We start from the raw sequence: 17051 nt of genomic DNA on the forward strand, positions 1-17051 counted from the left end.
ACAGAAAGTATTGTTTCATTTTATTCTCACAATTCTCTGAGTTAGTCTGTAACAACCCACAGATAAAGAATTTGATTTTTTAAATGTTTAAGTGCTCATTTGAAGTACTATCTTTATTCTATTTGTACATTAACCTCCATTCTGATACCTGGCTCTTTCGTTGTCTATTCTCTGAAATCTTGCAGCTTCTATCCTGAATGAATATTCGCTAGTGTATATAAATGCAACGGGTACGTAAAATAATGAAACAGAACCATAAAGCCTTCTGTTTCGCCTTTGCATATCCACAATCCGAGTTTAGCATCTTTTAATTCTGAGCCTGATGGAGTCCTAAACCCAAGAGGAGAAGCTTATTGGAGGGAGCTCTGGCCAGTCTCTGAGGGGCGTGCCCCCATCTCTATGGTGACCAGTTAGAAGAGGAGGAAGCTTTGTGGGTACCGGGTGCAGTGGCGTAAAGCGCAGGCGGCGAAGGGAAAGGAGCTGCGAGTCATTGAACAATGTCAGACACATGGGAGAAGACTGCAGACCGGACGGTATTTGTGGGAAATTTAGAGACTAGGGTGCGAGAAGAGATACTTTATGAACTATTTCTGCAGGTAATGCCTTCTTTCCCCTAGGCTTTTGCTTAGGAGGTGGGGGCAGGGCCGGGAGAGCCAGGTTGTGCTGGGCTCTTCCAGCCTAGAGGATTAAGTACTATCTCCTCTGTTTTGCTGACTTCCCATTCTTCCATATTCTGTTTTAAAAGTCCAATTTCTATGTGTTAGCCTCAGGAACTTAGGGCTCAGGAATCTGCGTGGTAAGGCAGAATGCTGCAATGAAAGGAGTTGAATCTCAAAAGTAAAGGAATCAAATAGAGCTGGAAGGGACTTTAAGATTCTCTTCCGCCTCCTTAATGAAATTGAGAGATGCTGACTGGCTCACCATTACATCTAAGTATCTGAGACAAGCCAGTTAACAGGCATTTTTTAAGCACTTAATATCTGCCAGGAAATACGAAATACAAAGAAGGGGAGAAAGCCAACAAGACAAACAATTTTGTTTCCTCATGGAACATTTTAATAAGGAACATAGGTAAAAAGTGTGCACAATAAAAGATGGGATGGATTTTAACTTCATTTTATTTAGTCTAACTTTTTCATTTTACAGATGGGAAAAAGAAGGCACCAAGAGGTTGTGACTTGCTTTTTTTCCAGTTGCAACGATAGTGGGATTTGAAATCAGATCCTCTGACTTCAAACAAGTTTTGCTTATTTTTTCATACACAATGCCTAGCTTTAGAATGAGTTCATTGCATCATAACTTTAGAATTGGAAAATATTTTAAAGCTCACTTAGTGAAACATTCTCATTTTATAAAGGAGGAAAATGAAATCCAGTAGAGTAATAAGATTTTTTCAGGGTCACATAGTAGTAAGCATCAGAAGCAATCCTGCTTCTGAAAATGTCTCCTATAGTGATCTTTTTCTCCAAGATAAATTGTCGTCAAGCTTTGTTTTTCTTTTGGCCCTAAAAAACACTCATATCATTATTGAATCATAGATTCAAAGCTAATTATTTCCGTTATTTTAAAGATGAGGAAACTACCTTTCTCCCCCAGCATATATCAAAGTTAGAATATCAATCCAGGTCTTTTGGCTTCAAATCAATGACATTTTTACTTCCAAAAGAAGGAACTAAAATTTCATCTGCATCATTATCTTTTTTTTTAGGTATATGAAAACAGGAGATCTTGATGACATGAGCCAGTCCAGCCAAGCTTTGACTGAAATATAAATTCATCTTCATACTTATATAGTAGAATTTTTAAGACTCTCATTGTGGGTATGAATAACAGAAAACATTTTTACTTTAATGTCTCTTTGAAGCCAAATGAAGAATATCAATAAACCATGAAAATGGAGTGCCAATATAAATATACCTAAAGAAATAAGTTGCAAAATAGATTATGACAGTAATGTCACAAAGGAGATAGTTTATTTCAAATAGTCTGAAATTCAGTTTTTTTAAACTATTAAAATCATGGAATTGCAGTTCCAATTGATCAATGATGGACAGAATCAGCTACACCCAGAGAAGGAACACTGGGAAATAAGTGTAAATTGTTTGCATTTTTGTTTTTCTTCCCAGGTTATTTTTACCCTCTGAATCCAATTCTTCCTGTGCAACAAGAAATTTGGTTCTGCACACATATATTGTATCTAGGATATACAATAACATATTTAGTATGTATGGGGCTGCCTGCCATCTAGGGGCGGGGGTGGAGGGAAGGAGGGGAAAATTCGGAACAGAAGTGAGTGCAAGGGATAATGTTGTAAAAAATTACTCATGCATATGTGCTGTCAAAAAAAAGTTATAATTATAAAATTAATAAAAAAAATTAAAAAAGAAATGGAGGTGCTCAGAAGCCTCCCAAAAAATAGTGGAATTGGATGAACTCCATGCTGTCTTCCAGCTCTAAGGTCTTTCAGAGGTCTTTCAAAAGCATACTGACACTATGAAGTGTGATGTTTTTCAACTAAATGAACTTGGGTAGTGGACCTTTACTTTTTTCAGAAAATGCTCTATATTGGCAATTTATTGTATAGACTCTTTTTTTCTTTGTCTTTCCTAGAGGTGTAGTTTGTAAAAATTCATAAAGAATACTTTTTTCATGTTATTTTTTTGCTGTTATTGGTTTTAGCAAGACTTTTTGTATCCGTAATAGTAAATCCTTAGTAAATGAAAACTAGTGAAACAAATAGTATGGGAAGTGATGAAGAATTAGGCTATGCAATAACCATGAAACCTGAAGAAAAATTATTTTTGGACTAACATTTTCCATTTAAAAATAACTTCCTAACTTACTTTACTTTGTCTTTCCTCTCTTTCAGTTTGAGATTATGAACTTTTTCATCATATTTAAAGATGTCACTCCCTTCCTTCTTTTGGGAAAAGCCAGTGGATTTGGCAACAAGGAAATCATTAATGACCTTTGAAAGAGCAAGTTCAGGAAAGCAGTAAAAGCAAAAAGAGTTCAATGAGGTTAAGTAAGTTGGAGGAAGTTGAAGTGGAGGCAATAAATATATTTGATTAGTAGAAATTTTCTAGTAAAGGAGAAGAGATTGATAACTTTAAAATTTAGTCAAGAGAAAAAATTTATGGGAAGTTCTGATTTTAGATAACTAAAGATAACTAAAAGATAACTACTCTGGAGGCTTAGGAAATGGAAATGAGAAATGAGAAAACCCTTTTAATAAAGGAGGGTCCCAGAAGATTTCAGGGAAATTATTTCAAGGATACTAGTAGTAGAAGACAGATTAAATAATTCACTGTCATGGACTTAATGTTTAACTTGTAGGAGCTATTAAGACAAAAAAACTAAACAGTCCTTTCAAGGAGCTTACATTCTAATTGGGATATATAGAAATAAAAAGTAACTATAAGAACTTTGGGAGTGGTACATCATGGATTGGAGGAAAAAGAAAGACCTTATACAGGAAGTAGTGCTGGAGCTAAGCCTTGAAGAAAGCTAGGCTTTTTGAGAGATAGGCTAAGTAAGAATTTATTCTATACAAACAAGATAGTCTAGACAATGCTTGGTTATGGGAGATGGAATGTCATGTGAGGAATAGCAGGAATGTCATGTGGGTCAGTTTTCCTGTAATGCTAAGTATGTGAAGGGAAGTAATATGCAATATGATGTGCAAAAGGCTGAAAGGCAAATGGGAGACAAGGCTGGAGGCATCCTGCAGCCCGTTTTCTGGAAGTTGTGTCATGGTGAAAGGGAGGATTCTAAAGAGGAAATGCCTGAGGTGTAGAAGAAAGGCTGAAATAGCAAATATATCAAGAGAAAAAGCCTCAATAGAAATGCACCACACCAACAGAGAAGGCAGGAAATATTTTACAAAACAGGATAATCATCAAAGTAAAACATCAAAGAAAACCTTCATTACTGTTGAAAAAAAGAAAGGGGAACTTTAGAGATCATGAAATAAGAAGAAATTCTAGAGTAGTTTGAAAGAAAAATAAAATTCACAAAGGAAGAAATTAGGAATAAATTTAAATCAGTAATTAGAGTAATTAGAGAAAATAGGGTATACAGAGATAAGTACTACAGAACTCAGCAAATTTTTAAAAAATCTGAATACTGCAATGTGAGAAATCATAAAAGAAAATTGTGGAGAACTTCTGCATATGTTACTCTGGGGAAAATACATAGAAATTGAATAGCTGGGTGTCACAGTGGTTAGTTAAGCATCAGGAAATTTGTCAATTTGCAAAGGGTTGAGAAGTCAATGGGAGATTAAGAAGGAAAAGCAACCACTATGTTTTTCGACACAAAAACCGGAATTTATCTGTGAAAGGTAGGAAAAATCTAGGATGAGAGAATAGTAGGGTCAAGCAAAGATTTTTAAAATAAGTGAAATCTAAATATATTTTTAATGGATATAGGATGTCACAACAAGTAGGCCTGAAACACTCCCAATGACAACCTGAACCAGTTTAAAATGGCAATTGGAAATATTTACCAAAACAAATAAAAATATAATAAAGCATAGATAACGTTATATTTTAAAACTAAGTCCTTCCTAGCTGTGTGATACTGGGTAAGTCACTTAACCCCAATTGCCTCAGCCAAAAAAACCCAATCAACCAACCAAACAAACAACAACAACAACAAAAAAAAACCTCACTCAATATGCAGCCCTCAGAGATCCTTATATAGAAAAGTGAGCCCCATTTCTACTTGAATATGATATCAGTGTCATAGAAGATAGTCTTAACTTGGAATCAGGAAGATCTGAATTCAAATTCTGCTTCTGACACTAGCAATGTGACCCCTGCACAAGTCACTTAACTTATCTGTGCCTTATGTATAAAACTGTTGTAGATGTATGTATATATATTCAGATAATTGGGCTCAGTGACTTCCAAGGCCCCTTCTAACCAGAAGTCTATGATACTTTATAAATTTATAGTGGACCTCTCTGATAGGATTGTGTATTTTCCTCTAGTGTCATTCAGCAGTATTCAAGTTGGAATATAGAAGGAAGGCACAATTAGCAATAAGGAAAAGGATCCAAATATAGAGTACAGGATAGATTACAAGACATAATTAGCAATAGGGCAAGGGATCCAAATATAGAGTACAGTATAGATTAACTAACAGTCTTGATTTGAAAGGGATCAAAGTAAGGCCAGAGCTCGACTAATTAAAAGAGCCAGGAAGGCTCTTGACTGAAGCTCAAAAGAAAAGGAAGAATGTTTTGACAATATGAAGCAAAGGAAAAAATGGAAAGACAAGGGGTTGCTATGAAAAATTTTGAAGTTCAGAGTCAAGGAAGTTGAACAGTTCATCAAGGCCATGGTCTTAACCAAGATCAATTGAAGATGTATGTCACTGGCATAGCATTCAAGTAATCTGTGGGCCAAAGATTAGCTTAAAACAATGCATGTTAACGTCATCTACATTGTATTGTATTTTTTATTTATTTTGTTTAACATTTCCCAGTTACATTTTAATCTGGTTTAGGCTACATTGAAAATAAGAGGTTTTTGGGTAGAAAATTTGATATGTCTAACCTAAGCTACAGGATTTGAAACCAGTTAATGACAATTTTCAAGATATGACAACATATATATTGAGGTTACCAAGTGGGATCTCAAAAAGTTTGAGTTAGAGAGCAACACCACATATGAGTTAGAGAGCAATACCAAAATGACACCCAAAAACCTCAGGGCTTTTCAATTAAGAATAGGCTGGTATAAAAGGATGGGAGGGAACCTTATAGAAGGGGGAGGTTGTAATAAGGAGCAAGGATTATATCTACTAAGAGAAAAACAACTATACAGACAGGTGTGGGCTCAGGGTGAGCTATTCTGGTTGTGGGGTTTGGTATTGTGATACTACTCATCTATTATTATTTGATGGATACTTTTACACCTGGGATGATACTATCTTTGATTCTTGAACAGTTCATTTAAAAATTTTAATTTATTAATTTGGTGAAGCAGTTAAATGACTTACCCAGAGTCACACAGCTAGGAAGCATTAAGTATCTGAGCCTGGATTTAAACTCAGGTCCTCCTGACTCTAAGGCCACTGAACCACCTTGCTGTCCCTCTTGGAGAGTTCTTAACTAAGAATTCCTTCATTCTTTCCCCAAAATCCAGCTCACCTTTCTCTGGAAATTAAATCAGCTTAAAATAATAAAGATCCAATGCCAGACATCATGAAGGTGTAAGAAGCAGCAAAAGGAATTTTTATTTTGAATCTAATTCTTAGCAACAATGAGAAATTGATTGCTAGAGTAGAACTAGCAACTTTGCAGAAAAGAAAAATACCATTCCCTCTTAGGTTTTGTGGCAGAAGAAAGGAAAACTTTCATATTTTGATATGTACTGTAGGGTTTGGTAAAGAAGATTTAAAGGATTCAGGAAAAGGATAAAAACTAAAAGATTGCCTAAAATTCTACTTGAGGAATCTCAGGAGATATGTTTCAGGAATGAAATTTCCAAGGCACAAATAGAAGTGTTTTGATGAAGAGGAAAAAGGAGAACTGTTTAAAGAGACCGTTGTGGCTATATAAGGAACCAATCAGGAAATTCAATTTTTTTTAGAAAAAGCCTACATAAAAGATGTAAACAAAGGAAATTGTTGGAAATAAATAATATAACAGGACAGTATCCTTTAGGAACTGTGATAGGAATTAAAGCTCACAATAAACTGGGGTTGATAAGGAAACCTAAGGAATTTGATTGTTTTCACTATGTTGGTTGAAATGGGATAGGAGGGTAGGTTGTCTCGATAGAATGGATAATGATAACTAGAAAGTTGAGCAGCCTAGTTTTTATTATTTGTTTCCTTAGAGAAAGAAGATTGCCTCTGAATGCAACAAAAATAACTATTTAAGATCTGATTCCCAGGGTAGGTAAGGAGATAGGATGAAAGCATCTAACTGCCCTTCAGGTTAGTCCCAGATGAACTATGTTTTAATACACTAAGAGAACTAGAATGTGTGATTGTTGAACTATTATCAGTGATTTTAGAAAAATGGGAAGAAGAGAAGAAGGGCTAAAGATTTTTTTAAATACCATACCAATTTTAAAAAGAGAGAAAATGGAGCATGAAAATGTGTAGCCAGCAAGCTTGACTTATAGACTAGGATTTTTCCAAGAATTAATTATTTAAAAATTAGTTAATGAGGTCTAGAAAAAGAAAAAGATTATAAAAAGCTGATTTGACTTCATAGAAAAAAATAGAACAGGCTGGACTAACCTCATCTTTTCTTTTTCTTTTCTGCTCCAACTACTGATCTTCCTGGCTTACTAAAATCCCACCATTTATAGGAAATCTTCCCTAACTCCTCTGTCTTCCTATTTACACTGCATATAACTTTGTTTATATTTGTTTGCATCTTATTTCCTTCGTTAGATTATAAGATGTTTTAGGATAAGGCTTGCCTTTTATATCTTTTTGTATGCCTAGGGCTTAGCATGGTGCCTGGAACTAAGTAGACCAATAGTAATATGTGTTTATTTATTGACAAATATGATGTAGATAACAGTTGTATGGAAATCTGGACAACTGGTTTGACAAAACAAGGTTAAAAGTTCTCAGGATTGAGATATGTGAAGATCAATTGAATTTATATAACGAACAAAAGTAAAAAGATGTGGAGGTGATGCAATGATTTTGTTCAAGAATTTGCAAAAGTCTCATATGTTAGAAATAGACAAATTCTACTTTTCCATAGATGACAGAATAAGGAGAAATCTGTCAGTTAAAAATAGATAAATGGATGTAGGAATGATAGTATGCTTGAGGTAAAGAAAAATTTATGAACAATTAGAGCTATGCAGAAGAGAAAATTGAATGCTTTGGAAAGTATTGGCATCCTCTTTACAACAGGCTTTCAAGCAGAAACTGGATGAGTATTATATATATATATATATTATAGGAGACTCTTGTTGATGTAAAGATAGTACTATATGATTTCTTCCAACTGAGAAATTCCATGATTAAATAGTTTCTGAAATGATTTTACATTTCCAAATTCAAAGTTCCTTTTATGTAAATCTGATTCTCTGGAATCTGAAACTTTCTTTTCCCCATTGAATGCTTACAGTATATAAAGAAACAGAAAAAGAATGTTAAAATGTCACTTATTCTATTTACTTCTTTTCTAATTTTGGTAAGAGTGCTATATCATCTAAGGCCAAAATTAATATTACAGAGTATTATCTTTTTATTTATTTTGCTAAATATTTCCTGATTGTATTTTAATCTGGTTTAGGCATTACTCTGCAATGAGTTTGATACTTCTGATCTAAAGAAATTAAATACTATGTTTAGGAATTGATGTGGTTATAAAGTTACAGCCTTTGACCATGTATTATTTTAGATTTCCATCTGGGCTGTGTAAGAATTTTATTTAAAAAGTTTGTCATTCAAAATATGAGAGATATTTAAACTATTTTGAATTGAACTATTCATTATTGTTAATGTTCTGAAGTACTCATTATCTTATATAACAAAGATTGTGTTAATACTTATATAAATTGAATATAAGGACTTTTTAAAGACAGAAATTTTCTAAATGGTTTCAAATATAAGATGCCTTTTTTATTAGTAAATAAGAGTACCTATTATGAGATGCTTGAGCAAAATACTGATGGTATATTATATTAAAATGTGTAAATTTTATAATATTACATATTGTATATTACAACATAACATACAATAATGTATAATATTGTGTATATTTTATTATAATATAATATTATGTAAAATTCTGTGATTTCTTGTTTCTCTAGCAAACCACAAGATAGGTTTGCATCATTATACTAATTTAGTATACTGCATTAATATGTTATATTTACCAAAGCATAGGATATCAAGAATATTTATATGATGAATTTATATATATGTACATATATATATATATATATATATATATATATATATATATATATATATATATATCTTTGAGGTCATGATTCATAGTAACCAAACTGGCATAAGAGTAAAGAATAACTTTTGAGATTTATGACAAAATAACTTTTAAGTTCATTGCAGGCTGGACCATTAACCAGAGTGACCATATGTAAGGATAAAGAAGGAAAACCCAAACCTTTTGGATTTGTCTGTTTTAAACATCAAGAATCAGTATCCTATGCTATAGCTTTGTTAAATGGAATTCGTTTATATGGTAGACCAATTAATGTGCAATATAGATTTGGTAAGTCCTACACTTCTTGAATTCACATTATAACAATTTAAAATATGGTAGTTAAGTTTTATGTTGTTATTAATACATAGGTCAAACAGTTAATCTTGAATATTTTACCAAATTAAAAGCGACAAAATCTAAAAAATAATGGTTTGAGTCATAGTTCTGGCTATGACATAAGCTTATTATATAAATAAATTGCTAAACTCCTTTGTATCCCAGTTTCTTCATTTATTACATGAAGTATTTGGATAAGATGATCATTTGGAACCCTCTCAGCTTTACCATTTTGTTTTAATATGTTTTACTGTCATTTCATTTAACTGAGGCTTCTGAATAATCCAGGTTCATGGGACTAAGGGATTTTTGATGTTAGAATTGCAAGTTTTTTGCTCACTTGTCATTGTTGAGTAAAAAAAAAATACTGTGAATACTGGTACTCTGTTGCATGGTGACACCATACCTTTTAGGACTCAGAGAACCTCTCAATAATAATGCTATGAGTTTGGCAGTTTTCTGCAGGTAGCTGTATTTCTCAAAAAATGTTTGTAATCTCTTCTTAATATGTCAAAGAATCTGAATCAATACTTTACATTTTCTATTGTTTGATTTTTCCTCTTTGAACTAGAAGCATTGCCTTCTTGGGAGAAAAGTTTTTTGTCTCTATTTCTGTCGAGTGGAAAATTAAATAAATAGGTTCTTTCTTTGGGAGTAGTCTGTTACATGTTTTAAAAGAGTTCAGCAGATGTTTTCTTTGGGGGATATAGCTGACTAATACCTAAGATTTGCCCAACATATATATTATACCCCATCCCTGTCTTTCATTCTCTAATGTAGTGTTGCATTTTCCATATCATTATAGATTTGATAGTTAAAATCTTTTACATAAAAGTAAAAGTGGTACTGATAGTTTTAAAGATGTAAATGACATCATTTTCTATAGCCCTGTTCTTATGCAATTTTTATGAAATGTAGTAAAATTGAATATATAGTATTTATAATTCAATAAGAATCATGTGTATGTATGTACGTGTTTGATGGAAAAACTCTATATTATTCTTTCATCTGAGGTCATAGAAATATATTACATGTGTCTATTTTAATCATAACCACTCTGCCACTTTATTTGATTTAATGATAAATCAAAAAGAAAACTATATAGGAAATTATAACTCACATAATCTTCTGATCTTTTGTAGGGAGTTCCCATTCAGCTGAGTTGAATAACCAAGTTGCTGAGAACTATGTTAACATAAATTCACAAATATACAGGTAATGAAATAGTTTGTAGAAAAAAATTATAGAAGTTCACATATTCCAATGAAAATGAGAGCTAATAATGTTTATAGATACATTTAGGTGCCTATACAGATGTATGTGCATATCCACACATGTGTATGTGCACATGTGCATTATAAAGAGTGTAAAACTTTGCTACCAATTCAGAGTATTGAGGAATACCTTACTTTGTTACCAAAGTAGGGTAAACCTGTTTAATTAAAAAAAGAAGTGAAAATAGAATGTTTTAAAAGAAGTATAAACTTTATCATTTTCAACTTCAAGTGGTAGTACATCCAGTACATTATATTCTTTTTTATAACTATGTTGTTGGGTTAAAGATTGGTAGACTGGACTTAGAGGATTCTCTGTTTTTAGTCTTCTGATCTGAAGCAGAGATACATCTACTTAATCTCTAAGACCAGAGAAAAATCACATAGTGTCCTTCTCTTAACATTTTTATGCTGGTGAAATCTAATTATAATAATCACTAAGGGAAAATCTAAAAAGAAAATGCCATCATGCTTTAAATAGGCAGCCATCACTTTTGTTTAGACAGTGCCCAATCCATCCATACAAATGACTGATGCACACCCGGCTTCTTCCTGTCCCCTTTCCTTCTCCACATATTAGAACATCTGCTACAACTGTCATGATAATAATTGAGGTAGAAATTATAGAACTTTTTAGAAAATTCAGAAGTGAAAAAAAGTAGGAGGAAAGCTATCAAATTTGGTAACTCATCAGACAAACTGGTCTTGTAGCAAAAAAGAAAGGAAGGAAATAAGCATTTATTAAGTACCTATTATGTTCCGGGCACCACACACTAAGCCTTTTACAAATATTAATTTCTCAGAACCTGGATAGGTACATGTTATTGTTATTTACATTTTGCATTTGAAGGAATTCAAACAGAAGTTAAATGGCTTTCCCAGGGACACATAGCTAGTAAGAGTTTGAACTTGGATTTAAACATGGTTTTTTTGCCTTGGAGATGTATTTAAAAAGTAAAATATGCTCTCCATGCTCTCAAGGAGTTTATATTTGAACACAGAAATAACATAGAAGATTTCAGCTACAAATTAAATGGGAGTTTCTTTAGGGTACAATAGCAAAACAGAAGATAGTATCTATTCTTTAATATAATTTTTCCTGACAAAATCCTTTTGTTTTCTCATATTGAACCATTTGACAATGCCTGGACTTTTATAGCAAGAACTTTATTTCCTGGGTTTTCAATATATAGGGTTTTAGCATCTGCAGGAAGTTGCAAAATTGCATTAGAAACATTAGAGACTTCCCAAGAAGGTGACTGTAATACTGTAGTAGAAGCATTACTATTCCAAAAGCTCTTGGATTCAAGATCCTGAGAAGTCTCTATTGGGGTCCTAAAGTGGTCAAGATTGTTTTCTGCTAGTGATTTCTGTTATATACTGCTTCCTAGAATAGATAGGTGTGTGTATTTATATTTTTTAAAAGTATGAATTTCTAGGTTTTATATTTCTTTTAATAGAAATGAAGACTATTTGTCAAGAGCATTTCCCATACAAACTTTTACAGCAAATGATGTTAACTTTACTCAGGAATTTGGCTCTCAGAATATGGTAAGTTTAATATATGTATATATAAATACACACACACACACATATATATATATATATATATATATGTGTGTGTGTGTGTGTGTATGTGTATAAGTACACACACACACACACACACACACACACACACACACATATATATATATATATATATATATATATATATATATATATACATACATATATGGTTATTGTTGTTGGTTTAGGGAGAAGCACCAGTTTTTACTTGTGGTTTCTTTAGTATGGGAAAATCCTAGTGTGGAAATTTCTTTCACCTGATGCATATTACCAATTCCTCCGTAAATTATAATATTAGAGAGGTAATACCTACAGTAGGGCTTCTTAAATTTTCCCCACTCATAACCCCTTTTTGCCTGAGAAATTTTAACATGACTCTGGCTTTATAGGTATACAAATCAAAGATTTATTGATTGTAAATAATTATGTTGCACCCCTCCTACTTTCAGTTATGAGACCCCTTATGAGATTGTGAGCCATGGTTCACAGAAGCTGAAACATAGAGCACTTTGTTGGTCATAATCATATAGCTAATTTGTGTTAGAATCAGAACTTGAACCTGTCTTTTTGATGTCTTCTCTATTATTTTTCATTTATTTGGCATAGTTTGTAATATCAAGTTAAAAATGAAGAAAGAAAAACTGTGTAGCGCAAATCTGTACAGGGTTATTAAAGACAAATTATTTTTTAAAAGCTGGTATGAAAATTTTATTTTGTTTCTTATAGTATGTTGATATATTACTGTATTATCTTTACACTGAATCCCCATATATCTGTTATCTCAAGAAATAGATGGTAAAGAGGAATTCCAATAATCAAAATTTCTCATTAGGAAGAGGCAGAAGTCAGTAGGGGATATGCAATCTTAGAAATATAAAGACTTATTAGCTGAATATGTTTTCATACTTGGCCTATTGTCACTTGCTTTCTATGATTAATCTAATTATGAAAAGCTTTGCAAGCTATTTATTGTAAATTTTTAAATGTAATTATGGGGCAGAGCATTAAAGAGGGGAAAGATAATGATAAGATTGATACTAGTTTTTAGCTAATCTATAATCTATAAACTTTAAGCTAGCTGTTTTTGTTCTGAATATGTGGTAATTAAATCAGGGAGTAAGCATACTAATATATATATATATATACTAATATATTTCAGAGATAGAATTTACACCAAGATATTGGTTTTGAGGCTTGGTCTCTATCCATTATTTCAGAGATGTCAAACATAGCCTGTGGGCTTCCCAGGTGTTGCTGTACCAGATTCAAATGGAAATGTGAAATATTTAATGAAATAAATAAATATAATAAAACATATATGACACAACATTTTTAAACTGTCAGCATGTAGTCTGAAAGAAATATATACATGGATTAAACCTCCTTTGTATTTGAGTTTGACACTACTGTCCTAAACCATTCTGCTTCTACTATTTGATAACAATTTCCAGATTATTTAATATAAATATAGGTGTCTTTTTTTTTCTAAATGCATCCTTCCCCACCTCCCATATACATTGAGCCATCCCTGAGTGACAAAGAATTTATTGCTTAAGAATAATTTGTAAGTTTAACCTTTTAAATTTATTGACCTTTTTTTGTATTTAAGATTTCATCAGTATGAGTATTCCTTCTGTAGATTTAAATCAATTCTTATCAAATGGTTCTTGTTTATTTTCTCATAAATTGTCCTTAACACATTTGTTCCTTATGCTAGGGGACTTCTGCTCAACCATTTTATATCTTGACTATTTATTAATTGGCCTCTCATATTGCATTTTTTGGTCATATATATCTTTCCTCTATTTTGATATACACTATTTTCAAGTATATTTTAATACTAGGATAACCATGATTTCATTAGCGTAAGGAATATGTGTATATCAAAATAGAGGAAAGATATATATTGTTTCCATTTGAATTTTTAAATTCAAAATTGTGGTATTTTATGGTTTGCAGTCACATTTCATTAAAAGGAAAATATTGGTATTAAATAAATGGATATTTGCAGCAATATCTAGTTTTCATTTATTCATTTATTCAAATCCTATTCAGTTTGATATTCTTCTCTTATTGTCCTATAGTAAGTAACCAAGATAAATATATTGAGGGAACCTGTTCAGCTGTAAATCATAGGCTGACCAACAGATGTTTTTCCTCCCCTTTGTTTTTTCTCAATTCTGAAGGTCTGATCCTTATAAGTTGAGGGATACCTTAATTCCCTTATCTTTAAAATAATCTTTAATTCATAATTAATAACTAAGGCAGTTTTTCTCTGTCTCATCTATGTACCTTATAGTGTTATGTAATATATTTTGATTGTCTTTAATTTCTATTTCCGAAACTTCCCTATTATGCATAACCACTATACCTCCTTTACCAATAAATACATTGATTTAATAAGAACTTATGTATTTAGATTATGCAAAGATTGTTACATTTAATGTCTTGTTCTTATCCATAAATCTTTTTTTTTAATCATAGCAGCATCCTATATACAATCTGATGGCACAACCTTCAAAATGCCAGATGACGCCACCACTAGCTTCAAGCTTTTCTCTATTATCCATGCTAAATCCTCTTTCAGATTTGGATGCTAGATCAAGTTCTTTTGAGTTTGTTCACCAACCAACTGACTGGGACTCTTATCTAATGAATAAAAGAAAATGGCAGCCAGAAACTAGTGATAGCAGCACAGAAGATGACATAGGAAAAGTAAGAGAATGTAACCAAAAATACAGGAGGTATAAGAAGAGAAAAAGAAATTAACTTGTATTTAAATGAAAGATTTAATCTATATTATACTTGAAAAAAACCACATTTCTGCAGTTAGATTAATTGTAATTTATGACTTATTTTTAAATGAATTATATAACCAATTTGATATTGATATTCAATTTCATGCTTTGAATTAAGAAAAATTACAAATGATATATCAACATACTTGCCTTCTATTTTTAGGGATTACAACAGCTTCATCTAAAAATATACTTTATTCAAGGTTTCTACTAAACCAACCAAAAAATATTTATGGAATATCTTCCATAAGGCATCATATGTTAGTTAATCCATGCTCACTACCTAGTTCTCCTTGTCATCAATAAATCATAGTTGTAAGGACAGTGATTTTTTCATGTAGCAAACTCTAATACAAGGGTTAAAAAATGCATTTTTTCTAATAAATAAATAGGTTTTATTCACCTTCCTTACACTTTTCATAATTACTGTGTTCTTTGATTCAAACTTTGCATTATGGATTTTTAAGGTATTTGAGATAGATTCTAATGAAAGACTGTCACAAAACTGCTTAAGACTAATTGTTACAAAATTGTTTACCAGTTGTCCTGGCTTGTAGGAATAAATTTATGTATTATCAAGTGTATATCTGAATTATATAGAAACAATTGAATTTCCATCTTTATTTTTATTACTAAATCATATGCAAATTATCTTTCTAATATAGTGTATTAGTCTTAAATTTGCTAGCACTTAGAGTAAATTTATTTAAAATTTATTTCAGTCTTGATAACCTAAATCCATACTAAGTGAACTTAACTTTTTTCAGTTTGTTCAAGTTTGATATTTCTCTAATTTTTTTTTGCAACTCAGATCAGTATATAATTGATATTTCAAGATAAATCAATAGGGATTTATTTTGGGATAAGATATGCCATTAGGAACATGAAATAATTTATTAAGCAATTTATAATAATAATGAACAAAATTAATCATAATTTATGATCAATTATATTTATTGTATAATTTTCAAAGTTGTATTTTTATCAGTTAATTACATAGCTACATCAGAGATCCAATTAAAGAATTATTTTTTATTTGCCAAAATTGAAATAGATTTGTTTGAAATTATTGAGATTACTCTCTTAAGATCAAGAGACTAATCATTAATATTTAAGAATTTCTTTTATCACATTGTCCTAAGACAATCATTTCCTTGAAATGTGAAATAAGTACATTTAACTTTAAATTCAAAAAGTTACAAATAATTTTCTGGGGGCAAGGTTAAACAGAGGATAGATCTCAGTGCTCACAGTGAAGAATTCAAATCCTGCTTCAGACAGTAGATATGTGACATCTAGGTAAGTCACTTACCTCTACATCCTCAACTGTAAAGGGAGGATAATAACAGTACCTACTTTTCTGAGCTATTATGAGGAGTGAATTAGTTAAGCTCTGTAAAACACTTAGCAAAGATTAAAGTACAATGTAAATGCTAGCTACTAGTGTTGGGTTATTATTACTACAAAAAAGTTTTTATTATAATTGTGAATGGTATGGAATTTTTAAGTATCATGAAAATTTAAAATATTGGAAATGTGTAAAAATTAAATGTGTTTTTTTGGTTGTTGTTGTAAAGAACTCTTACATAAGGAAATTCCTTCTATCAATATAGATTGGCACATTCGTTGCAGCTTATAATCTTGGGCAATTAAAATTGTCTAAAACACTAAAAGTGTATTTTGTTCTAAAGTGACTTGCCCAAGATCATGTAGTCAGTACAATCAGTTGTATTAGAGAGAGGAATTTAACCTAGAGCTTCCTGGATGACTTTCAATAGTGTATAATATGATTTATTCTTCATTCATTATGTAAACTGGAAAAGAAAAATAAACTCTTATTTTCAATTCTTGAAGCATTTGTTAATTTAGAATTAATTCAGAGTGGAAAATATTTTTTACAGCACCAGCAGAAGTTGTCATTTTTGAAAACAAAACAACCAAAAAAGTCTAGATTTCTTAAGAGGGCTCATAATGTAAGCCTTCATATATTCTAACCCTATTCTGCCTTTCTGGATGGACTATTTTCAAACTAGTTATTCACTTATATATCCTATAGTTTACCCAAATCTCACTACTTGTCATTTTTCAAATGTATCCTCTTTTTGTCTTCTAAATATTTGCTCCTGCTGTTTATTTTTGCCCTCA

At 31.5% G+C, this 17051-nt stretch overlaps 1 protein-coding gene across 2 annotated transcripts; it reads left to right on the plus strand.

Annotated features, from left to right (window-relative positions):
- The first annotated feature begins 437 nt into the window (after positions 1 to 437).
- RBM11 (RNA binding motif protein 11) lies at positions 438 to 16784 on the plus strand. Of its 2 annotated transcripts, none has more exons than XM_074300425.1 (5): positions 438 to 596; positions 9058 to 9220; positions 10411 to 10483; positions 12003 to 12093; positions 14596 to 16784. In XM_074300425.1, exons 1-5 carry the CDS (start codon positions 498 to 500, stop codon positions 14875 to 14877), a joined length of 708 nt encoding a protein of 235 aa, XP_074156526.1. In that variant the 5' UTR covers positions 438 to 497; the 3' UTR covers positions 14878 to 16784. The 2 variants fall into 2 exon arrangements, with proteins under 2 accessions (XP_074156526.1, XP_074156525.1); XM_074300424.1 differs by having other exon boundaries at positions 14593 to 16781.
- Positions 16785 to 17051: the final 267 nt, after the last annotated feature.

Source organism: Sminthopsis crassicaudata, chromosome 3 (genome assembly GCF_048593235.1).
Source record: "Sminthopsis crassicaudata isolate SCR6 chromosome 3, ASM4859323v1, whole genome shotgun sequence".
Lineage (NCBI taxonomy): Eukaryota > Metazoa > Chordata > Mammalia > Dasyuromorphia > Dasyuridae > Sminthopsis > Sminthopsis crassicaudata.